The sequence below is a fragment of the Mixophyes fleayi genome, chromosome 4, assembly GCF_038048845.1.
Source record: "Mixophyes fleayi isolate aMixFle1 chromosome 4, aMixFle1.hap1, whole genome shotgun sequence".
Lineage (NCBI taxonomy): Eukaryota > Metazoa > Chordata > Amphibia > Anura > Limnodynastidae > Mixophyes > Mixophyes fleayi.
The window spans coordinates 194585691-194602939 of NC_134405.1; the positions used below are offsets into that span (position 1 = coordinate 194585691).

General features: G+C 38.2%; 1 protein-coding gene across 2 annotated transcripts in view; it reads right to left on the reverse strand.

Annotated features, from left to right (window-relative positions):
- The window catches only part of GXYLT1 (glucoside xylosyltransferase 1), a 53199-nt gene that overhangs the window by 18049 nt on the left and 17901 nt on the right, over positions 1-17249 (reverse strand). For both annotated transcript variants that reach the window (XM_075209059.1, XM_075209060.1), the window contains 4 exons: positions 5270-5444; positions 4776-4901; positions 2195-2446; positions 850-973 (listed from right to left, as the gene is read on the reverse strand). In XM_075209059.1, the coding sequence (XP_075065160.1) occupies positions 850-973; positions 2195-2446; positions 4776-4901; positions 5270-5444 (677 nt within the window). The remainder of the gene's footprint in view (positions 1-849; positions 974-2194; positions 2447-4775; positions 4902-5269; positions 5445-17249) is intronic.

Here is a 17249-nt window from a genome sequence, read left to right on the forward strand (position 1 = left end):
GAACTCAGCAAGGTCCATCACATGGAACCATCTGGACTTGCTGGGAACAGGTAAGCCACATAAGTAGACAAAATAATAAAAATATTCGACACACACATGCCTTACTCAGCTGAGACACAGGAGAGACACAGGAGAGACACCAAAGGGAAGGAAGATTCACCTTATATTCCTTCCAGGGATATTTTTTTTCACTCTCTACATAGCTGACTAAGGAATAAACCCATATTTAACAGCTGTCATGCAGTCTGGAAAAGGAAAGCTTGTTTCTAGTCTCTAAGAAGAATACAGCTTCATGAGCATAATTTAATAATGTGAAAGAGCCAAGAAATCGGTCTTCAATAAAATGGGTACTTTTAGGAAAAATAAAATTAATACAGATAGATATATCTATATATAGATCTCTCTATACACACACACACGCAAAGGTATATATATATTCTCCTTTTTTATTCACAACTGTTCGCTGTTAATATGCTTTTCATCAGATAAGGCCTGAAAAGCGCTTTCAAAATAACCATTTTGTTCTAAACTTTTAAGGTTAAGATTTTAAAAGCGTAGCATGACAGAACTCGTTGGTTAACGTGCTTTGCATGGACTTATTGATTTTCTTCAGGTTCATGATAGATACCAACAAATCAACATAGGCACTTAGTGGCAGTTGTTAAAAAGTTCTTACAAGGACTACATTTACACATATAAATAAAAAATAAAAAAACCACACACAGGCACATTTATCTTTCAAGAAGTTAATCAGATTACTCATCTATAGCAATGTCAGAGAGAGAGATTGACGTGCAGAAACCTCACCATATTGAAAATTTGGTCATAGCCATCAGAACAAAAACTTACCTGGGTTGTGGGAAAATACAATATTCAATAAATCCTGGTCCCCCCAAGTTATGTTTAACTTGTACTTTTTCAGCAATGGCATAAGGATTTCCCCCCAATGCAGATGAACAGGAGTCATGTCATTCTATATGAAGAGAAAAGAAAAGCTGCTGACATGAGGTTTTCCTCTTGTTTAGCTAAATGGATTCTGTTCTAGATTCCACAGTAGAATATGTTCAAACTAAGTAATGTCATGCTAAAATGGCTGATTTATATAGTACACATGGTCAGACCTACTAAACACTTCCCAACTCACTTTATACTATTGTAATTTATTTATTTACAATAGTTTTGATTCTAGTAATTCAGAAATTGTCAATGTAAGAACACACACACACAAAAACAAAAAAAGAAATTGAACTATGGATAAAGACTTAATTGAATTAGTATATGGGATTAGTATATGTCAGACTCAAGCATCAAATTTAGTCACGGTGAGCTTGTAATGTTAGACAGATGCTTCGGTTACTATGCACCTCTGTCATCTCCATTGTATTTGCAGCCAGTGTAGCAGTCCAAAGCCTCTGCAAATAAAATGTCAGGAGATACCACATGAAACCTGCTGATTATTTCCACACTCAGGGGTAAATGTATCAAGCTGTGAATTTCCAGGAGGTTTAAAAAGTGATGCTGTTACCTATAGCAACCAATCATACTAGCTTGCATTTAATTAGTACATTCTACAAAATGATAGCTAGAATCCAATTGGTTGCTATAGGAAAAATCCCACTTTTCAAACCTGCTGAAAACTTGCAGCTTGATAACTTTTACCCCTCAGTCTTACTGGCCATGAGTTTCCCATCCACTTCTTCAGTTTTTAGCTGGGTATACCTATCAACCAGAATCATTCAATAAAAGCAAATTTGCAAATCAGTAAGAGAAGGTCTAAGCAGCTGTGTTACAGTAATGCTAGGTATGGTGGACATTTCCTTCTGACTTAATGTGAAACGTATGCTTTTATTTTATAACGGTTTTTGTTACTTGGGAGTAAATTAGGAACCCCTCCTCCCACAAAAACATTAAATTAAAAAATGCCTACCATCACCTGTCTGTCCAGGAGAGGATCTAGCAAGTTCATCATGCCAATTAACCCAACAACCAACTGATCAGCCCCCTGCACCGTGGATACTATTCCAGGTATTTAAAACAAACTTTTCAAACATAATTAATAGCTTAATATTTCTATTAGTATTGTCTATATTAGAATATCTTGTCAATCAATGTAGCAAAATGTGAAATATTTGTTGTAAAAGTGCCGAAAAATCTTTTCAGATGGACAGATGTCTGAAAAACTACATTCACTTGCCTTGAAGCGTTTGCTTCTCATACGAGTCATATTCATTAACATAACTCCAGAATTAATGCCAGTCTTTCCGTAGTAAGGGTGTCGAGCAAAGCGGTTATACCATCCTATGCGTGGCTCTTCATGTTCCGGAGCCATAGCAGCAATCTGAGTAGAATTAAACTGACTCAGAAAGGACCAAATATCATCTACTGGACGTAAAAACAGGATGTCTGTGTCAACATACAACAAGGAGTCCACATCTTTGAGTATTAACTGCAAAGAGAAGAGATCATTACTTAATAGTGTAATATTAATTTTTTACTTTAACACAGGTTACATCAATGCTCTATAAGTTTTCTTCATTTCCACTCTCCTTTCTTGCTTTTGACATACCTACACATATTCTTGTTATACCTCAGCATTTAATTTAATCATATACAAGATAATGTTACCACCTAAAACTTCTCTCCAAAATTACTCCTTTTGGTGGACCACTGCAAAGAAGGCAGTGGACCACAACTTCTTCTTGCAGAGTACTACCAATAATTTCTCCAATTTCACCCCTTCACCTCCACTCTGATTATTATGAAAACGTAATATTCCACACTTCCTCGTAATGCCGATTACATATGCAAGAAACTCTATAATTCAGGATAAGCCCTTACTAACTACACCTCTACTTTTCTCAACCTATTGTATCATGCTACAACACCAAACACCATAAACCGCAGCATGACAAAGCAGCTTGGTCAACAGAGTTACCCCAAACAAAACAGATTTCCCTACAGAGGCTTGTATATTGCGGGACGGCCAGCGTTTGGGGAGGGCACATAAGGCAATTGATCATTGCTCTAGCTTGACTGGGGAATACAAGTCTTGGTTCTTTACTACCTATATATACTGTCAGTAGCATGTTTCCAGCATTAGTGTCAGGAGCAGTTTTTCTTAAAAGGAAAAACCGCTGCAAACTCTTATTACCATGGCAGCTTCACTTATATCTATGAATTACATTTAGATATACTTTTACATAAAAAGGAACAGAACTGCGGTAGTCTCCAGACAGCTGCACACTCTGTGGCCGCAATGAACCTGACCAGTCTCACGACACAGAAACTAACAGAGTCAGTAATTACAAACACTATTGCTGTGTAACACAAGTAAAAGTCTCAGGGTGTCAATATGATGATACCATTGCAGCTAAACAACTTAATTAAAGGTGCTTACTTTGGACTGTGACTGGCATTATGCCTTTATGTTGAGCACAGGCTTGTGTATGGTGGGCATTTGGCTGAATGTGGGGAGCATGAAGCTGTTATGCTGAACACAGGACTACAGAGGAATACTACACGGTGTTCAACATGGAGATTTTGTCATTTTTAAGACTCTTCTCCAACACACCCTTCACTCCACTGGCCTCTGTGACATAGTTCTTTCATGGTTCACTTCCTACCTGTTCTGGGCCCTTTACTTTTTTCATTGTACACCTATTCTCTTGCAGAGTCATCACCTGTCCTCATACCTCCCTCACTGTCAATAACTCCACAATTTCCTCAGTCTCCCAAGCCCGCTGTCACCCCACCCTCTGTTTTATTCCGCACATCCAGACTCTCTCCTAGTCCAGTCAACTCCACCTTCAAAACATTGTCAGGATACGTCCTTTTCTTACTTAACATGCTACCAAAACTTTTATCCATTCTCTCATCATCTCCAGTCTTGACTACTGCAACCTCCTGCTATCTGGCATTCCTGACACCCATATAGCCACACGATAATCCATTGTAAATGCTGCTGCAAGACTGATCTTACTCTCTCACCACTCCACATTTGCTGTACCACTTAACAAATACCTACACTGGCTTCCTGTGTCCTCCAGAATCCAATTCAAATTACTTGCCCTTACCTACAAACCCCTCAACACCACCACCCCTCATACATCTCAAATCTCATATCAAAATACTCTCCCTCCAGCTCTCCTAGATCTACCTCTGATCTGCGCATGGTGTTGTCTCTGGTAACCACTTCTCGCTCGCACATAGAAGACTTCTCCCGTGCTGCTCCCAACTTGTATGTCCCTGTTTAATGTATATACTGTTTTCCTTACTGTACGGCGCTGCAGAGCACTGTGGTGCCTTACAAATCTACAATAATAATTTTTGCCATCCGGCAGATAGTCACAGTATTTGTTTTCCCATACCGTGCACACAAAGTTCTCATACATTTTTCTTTTCTATATATGAATGACGTTTTATTTAATTACAGTTTTGACAGGAGGAACCAACCTTGGTTACTGCCCTAAGAAACTTTCACTCAAGACTCCACAACTACAACTTAGTTGATACTTTAAGTAAACAACGAACATCCCATCACTGATATTTTCTTCATATAGCAATTCTCCATGCTGATTCACACTACCAGGCCAAGCCCATCCTACTCCAACTGTGCTTTTATTTCCCAAGATACAGGTCTCCATAAAACGTATATATACCAAAGTACCCACTCTAGATCATATTCTCCTTAAAATGTTTTAAAAAAAAAAAAAAAGTATTTAGACAGCACAAGTAAAATAGACATATGTTACTGAACACATTAAAAAGCATATTACCGGCAAGAATAACCTCTGTGATGCACAGGGTTTAAAGAGTTTTCTCCATTCTGCTGCATTTTCCAATGGAAAGGATATAGGGTACAACGTGTACTTAAATTTCTGAGGAAATCCCCAACTGCTGAGCTGTAAAAGGAGGAGGATTACTTTGGTTACAAAGATGTTCAAATATATAATCAACCTCTCTCCTCAAAGTAACTGTCAATTTTTCAGCCAAACTGCAGCTGTACAGTAAATGTGCAATAATCATGTAAGTAATACCAGTAAATGCCAAATACATACAAAGACAAAATCAGGCTACATGGAAGTTTTGGAACACAGAGGGACAACAGAGGCATGCAGGTAAGTGAGTCCTAGGTAATTTAGGACAGCAGGAAGCAACAAAACAAAGCTGCCATTTTGTCTAAAATAAACACTTCTCACCAGGAAATTGTTAGGCAGTAAAGGGGGGTGAGGGAGAATCTAAAATCAATGGATTCCTGTAAGTAACTTACCATTGTGATGAAGTCATTGTGTAGTTGCTCTTCAGCAAAAATGTGAAACTGAAGGGGTTTTCTACTAAACAGAAGTGCAGATTTCAGCATTGTAACAGTCTCTTCCAGTCGATCTCCACAAGCCACAACAGCCAAGTGCATGGGACGCAGATCATGTTTCACAGGAAGATTGTACCTGCAAGAGAAGACCTTTTACTTCTGACACAAATGGGAGAACAAAAGGGTTTACGTTTAAAAGTGTCACAAACGGTACACAAACTACTTTAGACAATAATCCAGAATAACTGATTATCATTCCTAAAGAGGAAAAGTATGTCCTAACCATCACCTTTGTTCAGTTCATTGCTGTTGTTCAAAAGAACATATGAACATTATTTCTCAATGACAAACTTATTTATCTCCAAATTTGCATAAATTAAGAAAAAGTGAGAGCAGTTGGTATATCACCACCTACATTGACACAATTGTCACAATGTTTATGGAAGGTGGTAGAACACCATTATGGCTTTAACTAAAAACAGTTGAAAAGAAAGATACAACTTCTCAAACATTGGGGTAATGTAACCCCCGTTAAGAGGAGCTCCAAATAAGTAACACTTTTTTTTTTTTATTATATTTTAAAAAAAGCAATTATAAAAGTCTTCTGAACAAATATCAAATGCACCTAGATGATAAATAAATTATCCCATTGAAAGCATAAAATGCCCCCTGTTTTTAGGAAGAAAGAGGTTATCCCACAACAAGCAGTCCAGCTCCTCCCATCAGAAGATGCAACATTTTGCACCCGCTGCAATCATGATATCCACATGTATACACTTCAAATAAATACGGTCGCATTTGCACATAAATGGGTTGGTTGTGCAACAAAACAGCACAAGCACTTTTGGGGCACATTTGGAAATATTATTGCGTGGAGTTACAAATAAATAGTGTACAAAGCTGCATCTCATTTTTAATATTTGTTTGAAACTTTCAATTTGTCTGGAACTCATAACTTGCTGTAAGAGTCAATTAGCTACATCACAATAGGAAAGCACTGTGGAAAAGTAAATTAATGTTTACTAAATATTCTGTTTTATATGAAGAATTGTATAATTAACCCTTTCAATGTCTGTAGGAAAGGCAGGTTTTTTAAAAAGTTGCTCTAAATTAGCTTGGGCAAGATTCCTTGGAAAAGTGTTACATTTTACATGTAAATTTTTTTGCCCGTACTATCAGGACAAACTTGGCTTCTTGCACCAAAATTCAAATTTTTTTTCTTTTTTCTTAAAAAAAGGTATTGTTATGATATTGTCAAAGTCGTATAATTGGATTAACGAAAGTATATTGGTATCAGTATGCCACGCTACACATGGCATGATCACGCGGTAAAATACGCACGCATACTCACACTATTATTTAGTTATTTATATAATTCATATTTATATTGGTTCCATTCCACAGTGGTTTATGAGCAGATAGTATTTAGTTTATTATTAGTTTATATATTATGATTATATGTACACTTTAGTGTTATTTGAGGTTCAGATTGCAGGAACTGTGTCATGTTTGGTGTCATTTTAATCCCCCATTTGTCAGCAGTTGTCCGATTCATTCGCCGAAGAGATCGCACATTGCATACTCTAGTTATTGATGTTAGGAAATAAATGATCAGAGTGATACCAACTGTAAAATGCTAATAGACTAGTTGAAATTGGAGTCTTGGCGGGAAAGTCAAGAGCACAACCCCTGGAGAGATGATCCCCACCTTTGGATATTTGTGTTTGAACTTGCCTATGACATGCAGCAACTGGACCTTCCCGATACCTAGACCAATAGAAGCAAGCCACACCATCTCCATTGTTTTCACTGTAACACTGAGTGTATATAATACAGCTCTAACTGGTACCAAAGCAGTCTTTTCTGATAACAGTATTCTGGAGTGAAGTACTGTACGCTGGTACCAGTGGGAGCGCAGCTTAGCGGGCGCGGTATGTATGTATCTTTTTGGTATTGGCTGTACTGTATTATAATTATGTATTGAACTGCTAAATTTTGCATCTGCTAAGATAAATTACTTTGTGCTTTGGAAACACAACACAATCGCTTAGACAATGCTTATTTGAAAACGATAGAATTACTTTAAATAATATAATGAATTTTTACAAACAGCATTATAAAATTATTAAAGATAAACTTTCAAACTGTCAAAACCTCCCAAATATGCGAATATTGGGTATGTATAGTACCTTGAATAGCAATTAGTGAAATTTTCAAAATTGTTCTGTGAAATATTTCTTTTTTGCATTCGGCCACAAAATTCTGTATAGAATTTTGCCTTAAGCGTTCCTAGTCCCACCAAAACTATACCACATAGCAGCATGAACTGACAGTCATTGTCCCAGCTCTATTCAGACCATAAAATCAGCAAAATGAGAATATAAATACATGGAGCAAATTGCATTCCATGGAATGTGTAAGGAAAAAAATAAAACAAACATTGTATCACTGATTAAGCACCTATACAGAACAGCGTGTTCAGACAAAACTTTATTGGCCTTACAGTTAAAAGTGTAAGTGTGTACCTGGACAAACCATGTGCTACAAGGGGTAAAAAATAATTTTTATTTTTGCTTGTAGAAAAAAAATTCAGTCTATTTTGCATGTAGCCCACAAATACTGGGTAGCTTTATTTTAAAACTGCAGTTTACTGTTGAGCTAAGATGTGCACCCTTCCCAACTCTAAGTCTGCCTGTATTTTAAAGTTTCCATCCCTGTAGTGAAACATGATTTTGCCAAGGTGTAAAACTGCATCTTTCAGCTGGAATTTCCTTCTAACTTCAAATGAGGTTTCTATTTGGGCCAAACTACTAATCTCTATCCATGACATATCACTAGCACAGATCCTCATCCTCAATCATTGCAAAACAGAAACAGCCAAAACACAACAAAAACTAAACATTAGATTACAGACTTAGTAGCTAAAATGTCAACCCTTATTTTTGAAACATGTAGTACAGAGTATAGGAGTACTATACATTATACAGCATAAAAATATCAAATGGAAATATCAGTGCTTAAAATACATCTTAATAACAATAGGTGTGTTACAATTAGAGATGCTCACTGACCCCCGTGTTTTGGTTTTGGATCTGGATTACCATCATGTTTTGGTTTTGCCAAACCATCATTGCGTGTTTTGGTTTTGTTTTGCCATTTTGTTTTTGGGCCTAAAATAACCAAATTTAGTGCTCCACCTGTTTCTTGGATAAGTAATGTAATTGTAAAGCTAATAAATTATCCAAAAAAACAGTCTAAATCCTGGTAGGCCTTCATTAATTCGACACACAAACCAGATTGTCTTCCTCTCCATCTATAAATATTGGCAATGCAGCCATCGTCTTTGGATATATATTACACCTTACACTTATACTTAAATATGTAAAGAAATGGACAAAGGCAGTTTGCTTTCTGTCTCTCTAGGCCCCCCTCCACTTGTATAAAATGCCAAAAAATTCAGCCGTTATAGACTGTACAATATTGAGAAATGGACAAAAAGACAGTTTGGGGGTCACTCTGTATGACACCCTACCTTAAGGAGAAATTGCCCAAACAGCAGCCTTTCAAGACGGTACGTGATATGGAAATGGGCCAAGTCCCATTCCTCTTTGGGGGTAGATTGGACCCTACACACTTACATAGAAAGTTTTAAAAAGATGTTATCGTCATCATCTGGAGCTTCATCCTCACCCTCATCAGTGTTGTACGTCATCATCACAGACTATCAATTTATCGCTGCTTGAATCCACCATTACAGAACAGTCAGTGCTTGGATGTCTTGGATGGTGAAGGCCTTCCTCGTGGAAAATGTAGTTCATTTTTATAAACATCATTTTCTCCACATTTTTGGGAAGTAACCTTCTACGGCGATCACTGACTAAGTTCCCGGCTGTGCTGAACACTCGTTCAGAGTACACACTGGAGGATGGGCAGCTTATGTATTGCAAAGCAAGTTTGTACATGGGTTTCCAAATGGCCTGCTTTTCTTCCCAGTAAGGAAAGGGACTGTCTGACATTTCCATATCAATTACCTCTTGAAAATAATCCTCCACCATCCTTTGCATGTTAATACTCATATTGGATGGAGTTATGGGCAAGGTCACACATTTTTTAGAAAAATCCTTCAAAACCAGCCCAGATGTTAAACTGTTCTGGTCTGCCCCCTGCGTCTTCCCTGCTTCTTTTTTGAAAATTTAATTTTTTACGAGCAGCAGCTGCTTGAGAAACTGAAGGAGGACACGTCGGCAAGCCATGGCAGAATGCCTGAAATCTTACGGGCCACCGAAAGAATCTCCTGCACCTCACGGTTATTTCTTAGGAAGATCTGCACCACCAAGTTGATGGTGTGAGCAAAACAGGGTATGTGCTGAAAATCACCCAGCTGTAATGCCCGCACTATATTGTTGGCGTTATCAGAAATGACACATCCTGGGGAGAGTCCAAGTGGTATAAGCCATGTATCAATCACATCTCTTAGTTGCGTAACAAATTGTCAGCTGTATGCCTGTTAGTGAAGCCGGTAATACAAAGAGTGGCCTGCCTGTGACAAATGTTATGTAGTGGTGTACATGCTGCTGCTGTTACTGCTGGTGAAGGTGAATGACCAACCCAGTGGGCTGTCAGTCATATAGTCTTTGGTTTGATCACTTCCACTTGTCCACATATCTGTGGTTAAGTGGACAGTGGACAGAATGGCATTTTTCAGCGCAATCTCTACATTTGTACACACTTTTTGGTAGAGTTGTGGAATAGCTTTACGGGAAAAATGGTGTCGCGATGGAATTCTGTAACACGGACACAAAACCTCAATTAACTGTGAAAAACCAGCTGCGTTTATTGTGGATATTGGACGCAGATCTAACACTAACATGGCAGCCATGGCGTCTGTGATTCGCTTGGCGGCTGGGTGACTGCTGTCATATTTGAAACAATCATTTGCTAGGGGAAGCACAGTTAATTGTTGAAATGTAGGACTGGTCTTTTTCTTGGCCTTCCTCTGGGCTGACGATTCACCCCCAGCAGCAGCAAAACAGTGGGACTAACACTTTCGTCAGAGGAATCAATAATAGTGCAGGAGTCATCCAGCCTTAATAAGTGGGATGCAGTGCTAACTTCGAGCGCTACTGAGGATATTGATGAGGATGGTGTGGTGGGTGTATTTTGTAGCCCTCGGGATGTCGGTGAGCGGAGGGTCCTAGCTGATGATGGAGTGCTTGTAATTTTTTTGGAAGAGCTTTCAGCCTTTCCAAAACACTTTGCCATGAACTCTCGCCAAATGGCGTAACATAGACGAGGCTCCAAGATGGTTAAGGTCCCTCCCTCAACTGACTGTGGCTTGACATACACTACAAATGGCTATACAATTGTTGTCTGGATTTGGGTAGAAATAATTCCATACATAAAAAGTGGATTTTTTTGTTTTATGGCCTGGCATGACAATGGCCTTTTTCTTGTCACGTGCCAGAACTGCTGCCACTGGTGCAGGACTGACACAAACAACCTCATCCTCATCAATATCCTCATTAGCACCCTCGTCGCCTACACAAATCTCCCCCTCATCCTCTTCTAATTCCAAAGTGGCATCCTCAATTTGTGTATCACCGGCTACACTCGGGCTGTTCAGGCACACATCAGCAGAACTGCTGAAAGGGTCCCTCTTTATGGGTACACTAACAGAATGCTCACGATTAGACGTCCCACTGTTGGATGGACTCTCCACAGGGATTGGTGTCATTTGTGATTCAGAGCAAACATTATCCTCTACTGCCTTACTGTTATCTTGCAGCTCGGCTTTGACATGCAACAGTAGTTGTGCACCACTTGTAGGCTCGGTAACATTTTTTGATCTGCCACTAATAGACAAAGGTGAAGGCCTCATTCTCTCTTTGCCACTGCGTGTGTAGAATGGCATGTTGGCAATTTTTTTTTATTTTTTTTTTAATCGGCACTTAACTTTTCCTCAGTTACACTTCTTTTTCGCTTCAACGCGATAAATTTTTTGGGGGTGTGTGTTTTTTGGACTGATTTCAAAAGACTGTAGTTTGACATCGCCTTTCCCAGATGACGTACTGGGAACACTACCATCAGAACTGGTGACAGAACCTGGTTGCTGATTCTGCTCATATATGGACTGCTTTGAATCCATTATGAGCCCAAAGCACTTGTAGTGCTACAAATTGTTTTAGATACTGCTGACAAATATGACTTTTGACAGCCAGAAAAATGAATGTATAAGAATGGGGGACACCCCAACAGCACTTGGAGTGCCAGAAACTGAACAAAACCCCTCCTCTCTTCTCCTCTTACTGCTGTAACAACTGATTACAATGGTATTGAATACAATCAATCACTGTCCCTGCGCTGATATAGACAGTGTGACCTAACCCTGCTTTCTCCCTCTGTCAAATGGCGATGGATTGCTGTGGAGGCTGGTATTTATGCTTTTCAAATCTCGCGACAACCAAGCTCTGAAAAACGAATACGTCACAATGATGTTTTGCCTCGATTTCGAATGGGCGGGAGAGTACCGAGCGTGCTCGGCTCAGTACTCGGAGACCCTAAATTCGGTAGGATTCGGATCTCGGGGAACCGAGCCCGCCCATCTCTAGTTACAATATGAATATGGTCTTCAGGATAACTACAGATATATGTATGAACTCCAACAATAAGCACATGAACAAGTATTTGAATACCAAAGCTGATGTGCCACACGAAAGACACCCCTAAGATCCCAAAGTCTTCCCATATAATTCAAAGGTGTAACTGTGGGTCCTGTGCACATGTATGGGATAACAGCAGGACTTTCAGACCTGCGTTTCCGCATACTGTTTTAAAACACAGGGGTGTCGACATGTAAGGTTACATTGAAATGAATGAAGCAATTTCTTATAAGTGATCATACAGTTTACATTAAATAAATCATTTATTTCAGAGAAACATCCCTGCCCACTTGTGTACCCAGAGCCTTTTCCTATTGTCCCATCTCACACCCATGACAAAAATGCAGTGACCTGAGCAAACTACAAATAGAGCAGAGCCTTGGGCCTTTAGTCCCCATCCCCCACCCACCCACACACAAGTGATTTGAATAGCATACCTATGAAAAAGGTTGTGAAAATCAGTAACAGTTAGAAAACACAGCTGTATATAATATGCTGTTGTGAATATTCCAAGGATATGACCGCCCACTTCAAAACAGGAGATAAAGAATTAAAAACAAATAGACCAACAACTTAAAAACTGTACAGTAATGGCCAAACGTTTTGAGAATGACACAAATATTTTTCACATAGTCTGCTGCCTCAGTTTTTATGATGGCAATTTACATATCTTACAGAATGTCATGGAGTTATCAGATGAATTGCAATTAATTTCCAAGTCCCTCTCTGCCATGACAATGAACTTTATCCCCAAAAAAACATTTCCACTGCATCTCAGTCCTGCCACAAAAGGACCAGCTGACATCAGGTCAGTGATTCTCTTGTTAACACAGGTGAGAGGGTTGATGAGGTCAAGGCTGAATCATGACTGTCATGTTGAGTGAGTTATAACAGACTGAAAGCTTTAAAAAGGAGTTTTCTGCAAGGAAACACGTGCAGTCATCATTGCTTTGCATAAAAAAGGGCTTCACAGGCAAGGATATTGCTGCTAGTAAGATTGCACCTAAATCAACCATTTATCGGATCATGAAGATCTTCAAAGAGGTTCAATAGATGTGAAGAAGGCTCCAGAGTGACCAAGAACGTCCAGCAAGTGCCAAGACAGTCTCTAATTCAGCTGTGGGTTCGGGGCACCACCAGTGCAGAGCTTGCTAAGGAATGGCAGCAGATAGGTGTGAGTGCATCTGCACGCACAGTGAGGCGAAGACTTTGAGGATGGCCTGGTGTCAAGGAGGCTGCAAAGAAGCCACTTCTCTCCAGCAAAAACATCAGGGACAGATTGATATTCTGCAAAAGGTATAGGGTTTGGGCTGCTGAGGACTGGGGTAAAGTCATTTTCTTTGATGAATACTCTTTCAGATTGCTTGGGGCATCTGGAAAAACGCTTGCCCAGAGAAGGAAAGGCGAGTGCTACCATCAGTCCCGTGTCATGCAAACAGTAAAGCATCCTAAGATCATTCATGTGTGGGGTTGCTTCTCAGCCAAGGAAGTGGGCTCACTCACAATTTTGCCTAAGAACACAGCTATGAATAAAGAATGGTAGAAAAACATCCTCCAAGAGCTACTTCTCCCAACCATCGAAGAACAGCTTGGTGAAGAACAATGCATTTTCCTGCATGATGGAGCACCTTGCCATAAGGCAAAAATTATTAAGTGGCTCTGGGATCACAATATTAACATTTTGGGTCCATGGCCAGGAAACTCCCCAGACCTTAATCCCATTGAGAACTTGTGGTCAATCCTTCATGAGGCGGGTGGACAAACAAAAACCCACACATTCTGAGACACTCCAAGCATTGATTAGGCAAAAATGGGCAGCCAGTCAGTATGTGGCCCAGAAGTTGATTGACAGTATACCAGGGCGAATTGCAGAGGTTTTCAAAAAGAAGGGTCAACACTGCAAATATTGACCGTTTGCATAAACTTAATGTAATTGTCAAAAACACTTATGAAATGCTTGTAATTTTACGTCAGTATACCATAGCAACATCTGACAAAAAGGTCTAAAAACACTAAAGCAGCAAACTTTATGAAAACCAATACTTGTGTCATTCTCAAAACCTTTGGCCATGGTAATTCTAAGAAAATGATCCACAGCAAACAGTTCTTAATGATATCCATAGATTATATTATATGTACAGTATTGATATAATTTATTAAGGACCGTTTACACTGTGGATCCTTTCCACAGATTTATATACTGGAGAACCTTTTTGAACTATGTAACTATACAGTACATTTGGGGATCTTGGTGATTCGAGTTGTTATTTTTCTTTTCTTCAACATGAAACTGTATTTTATGCATTGTCTTCACTAGAAATTAGAGAGATTTAGAATTTAAAAAATATGATGGTTATCGCTCTTTATAGTGAAAATAGATATTGAAACAAAATAGTATGTTTTAAGTGCTGTTGAAGGATACTTTCACTTCTACTTAAAATTGCTCCGCAGTTTATTGATCTGAACTTTGTGCATGCAGTTCAGTAAAAAGGCTGCATATTTATTCTTCAAATGAAAACTAAACATCGTCTTGTTTATCCTTACCTAATGTGCACAATTATTTTAAAAAGTATTACCAGACAAACAGGAATTCTAATTACTGCTTTGTATCTCTGTTGTTCAAGAATTGCAGTCCAACTAACCTGTTATAGACCTGTGGACAAACAATTCTGATGTATTTAATATTTACCAAAGGGGAACATTAAATATTAACAATATTACATATTTAAACCTATTTAAATATTTAATTGTATATAGAACTGTTTTGTTTAAGTCTACACTTTAAACTTTAATTTGGCCTCCAAGTCTGCAGTCTTGGCCCCAAAGAAACCTTTCAAGCTCACAAAATAAGCTGGAAATTGCACAAGTGTGCATTGCTTTACATCAATTTCTATATTGCCTGTAATTAGAAAAGTTGAGGCTTGACGATATATTATGGTGAATGCTCAAAGTACGCAACGCTGCAGAGAAGATCTCAGATGCCTTAATGAACAACATATCACAAGCATAAAAGACTGAAAATAGTTGACAGGTGTTGTGAACTGGAACACAATAAACAGTATGAACCAAATACTTCCCTCTGTTTTTGCCTTTTTTCCTACGGTCCATTTCTCTTTATAGTAGTTTATCGCTAGGCTGAAGAAATTCATAACTAAATAATGTTTAATGAATGGTAGAGATTACTACATAGAATTGTCAAAAAACTACACCCAAGCTACCTTCCATTTGTGTATTTAATTCCGTGTTGAATAGCTTTGTCACATGGAAAATTATCCCACAAATGTAAAATATGTATTTCTGCATGACTTCCACAAGATGGCGGTGTTCAACAACTAGATGTAGCAGCATTAAATAAATGTGCACAGTAAAATAAAGTAACAATTTGGAAATGATTGGAAAACAGTGGATGCTTTAGCAACTTAAGAAAGCAAACACAAGGTCTAAGAAACACATTGTACCAGGGTGTGCAGATTTTAAGCAACTTGATTTTAATCACAATTTAAATCACCATTAAAAAAAATCCAGGGTTCTAACAATCTTTTAATGGTAATTGTCATACTGTGCAATATCAACCATAGTCCTTTGACCTTTGATTAGTTGCTATACTAATAAAAGGTCTGTATCTATGGCTATTGCTTTCTGACCTAATTTAATTATGACCCATGATACAAAGCACAAGCAACAAAATTCCAGAATCTATGGAGAAAGACCAACACCACTGTTGAAAGTTCAGAGAGAAAGACAGTTGAAAGAAGTAACTTATCACTGTTACAAATTGCAAAAGTCATGGCAGGCAGAAAGATCCTGTATGGATTTATTTTACTGAAGAAAAAACAATCAGGAAGAGGAATAAAAGCCCAATGTAAAAACTGTAATACAAAAATGATGGGGTTGGCAAATGAAAAAAACACTTCCAAACATGCACTCTGGGCCGTGGAGGCCCAAGAAGAAGATAAAGAAGAAGTAGAACTAGTCCAACATAGCGAACAGCAACAAAGTCAGTGTGACACCTTAGGTAAATTTAACATTTTTCTATAGTTCATTTTTCAAATCAGAAAAATTTTAATCTGCAATAAATCTGTCATTGGCCTCAGCCTAACTCCTGAGCCCTGGCATTGAATATATAAAACAATAATTTTATATGCATATTATTCGCCATTTATTTGTAGAAAGTCAGCTTTCAAATTCAGCTCCACAGACACCTACAACCAGTAAACAATTGTCATCACCTGCGATAGCCAATAAGTAGTTGAAAAGAAAAGCTAGCCAGGGTGACCATGAAATCAATAATCCCACCAACTAGAGAAGCATGGACACATGTGGTTAGGACAACAAGTCTGCAAAACAATGCACTTGATGAGCAAGTAGCTAAATTTATATATGCAAAAAATTCTTCATTCCGTGCTGTAGAGCATGTGGAGTTCAAAAAGATGGTAAGCTTAATGCGTACAGGGTATACTCCTCCAACCGAAAAAGTTGGTAACTCACTCCTTGACAAGATCTTCAAAAAAAGTAAAAGAAACATGCTTAAAAACTGACAAAGCTGCAAAACTTGTTTCTTTTTAAGGCTTTCAATAAACCTGATGTGTAGGCTCATTCTGATTTACAAATCAGGCAAGACAATTGCCAACTATTGTAACTTAACATCATTGCTGTTTCTTTCCTTTTGCAGTTTGTGTTGTAATTTATTTGTAGTTTGCTATGCCATGCCATGATTGGTGCCACTGTCAAGTCACTTAAATTGAATATATTAAAGATACAGTATTTTAAAACAACTTTGTATTACTGTTTTCATTTGGTTTATTTGTTTACTTGATCATTTTTTTTTAAACCCCCCCCCCCCAAAAAAAAATAATTTAAATAAAAAAAAAAAAAAAGATCAGCTTGGTTTGTTTTTTTTTTTAAAAAAGGCGTTTTGGTTTTTTTCACACTCTGCATTGTAGCGATGTGCAAAGAAATATTTAATTTTTATTTTTCAACCTTATTTTTAATGTTTTATTTGTTTAATCTTTGAAACACCCTAGATAAATTTAAATTTAACTTTTGTATACTGTGACAATGGGAGTGGTTTTCCACAGGCCTCCATCAGAAAAGTTGGGTATACAGCTGACAGTCTGCAGGGCAAGGCTGCAGACAAGGTTATTCATTTGTACAGCAGTGCACCTAGGTTAAAGCTATACAGGTGGAGGATATATGTGTAACAAAATAAAAGTAGAGCGTGATTTAACTTACATGTTTTGATGTGGTTTGGAAGTAATTTTCCTTCACAGATAACAGCAACA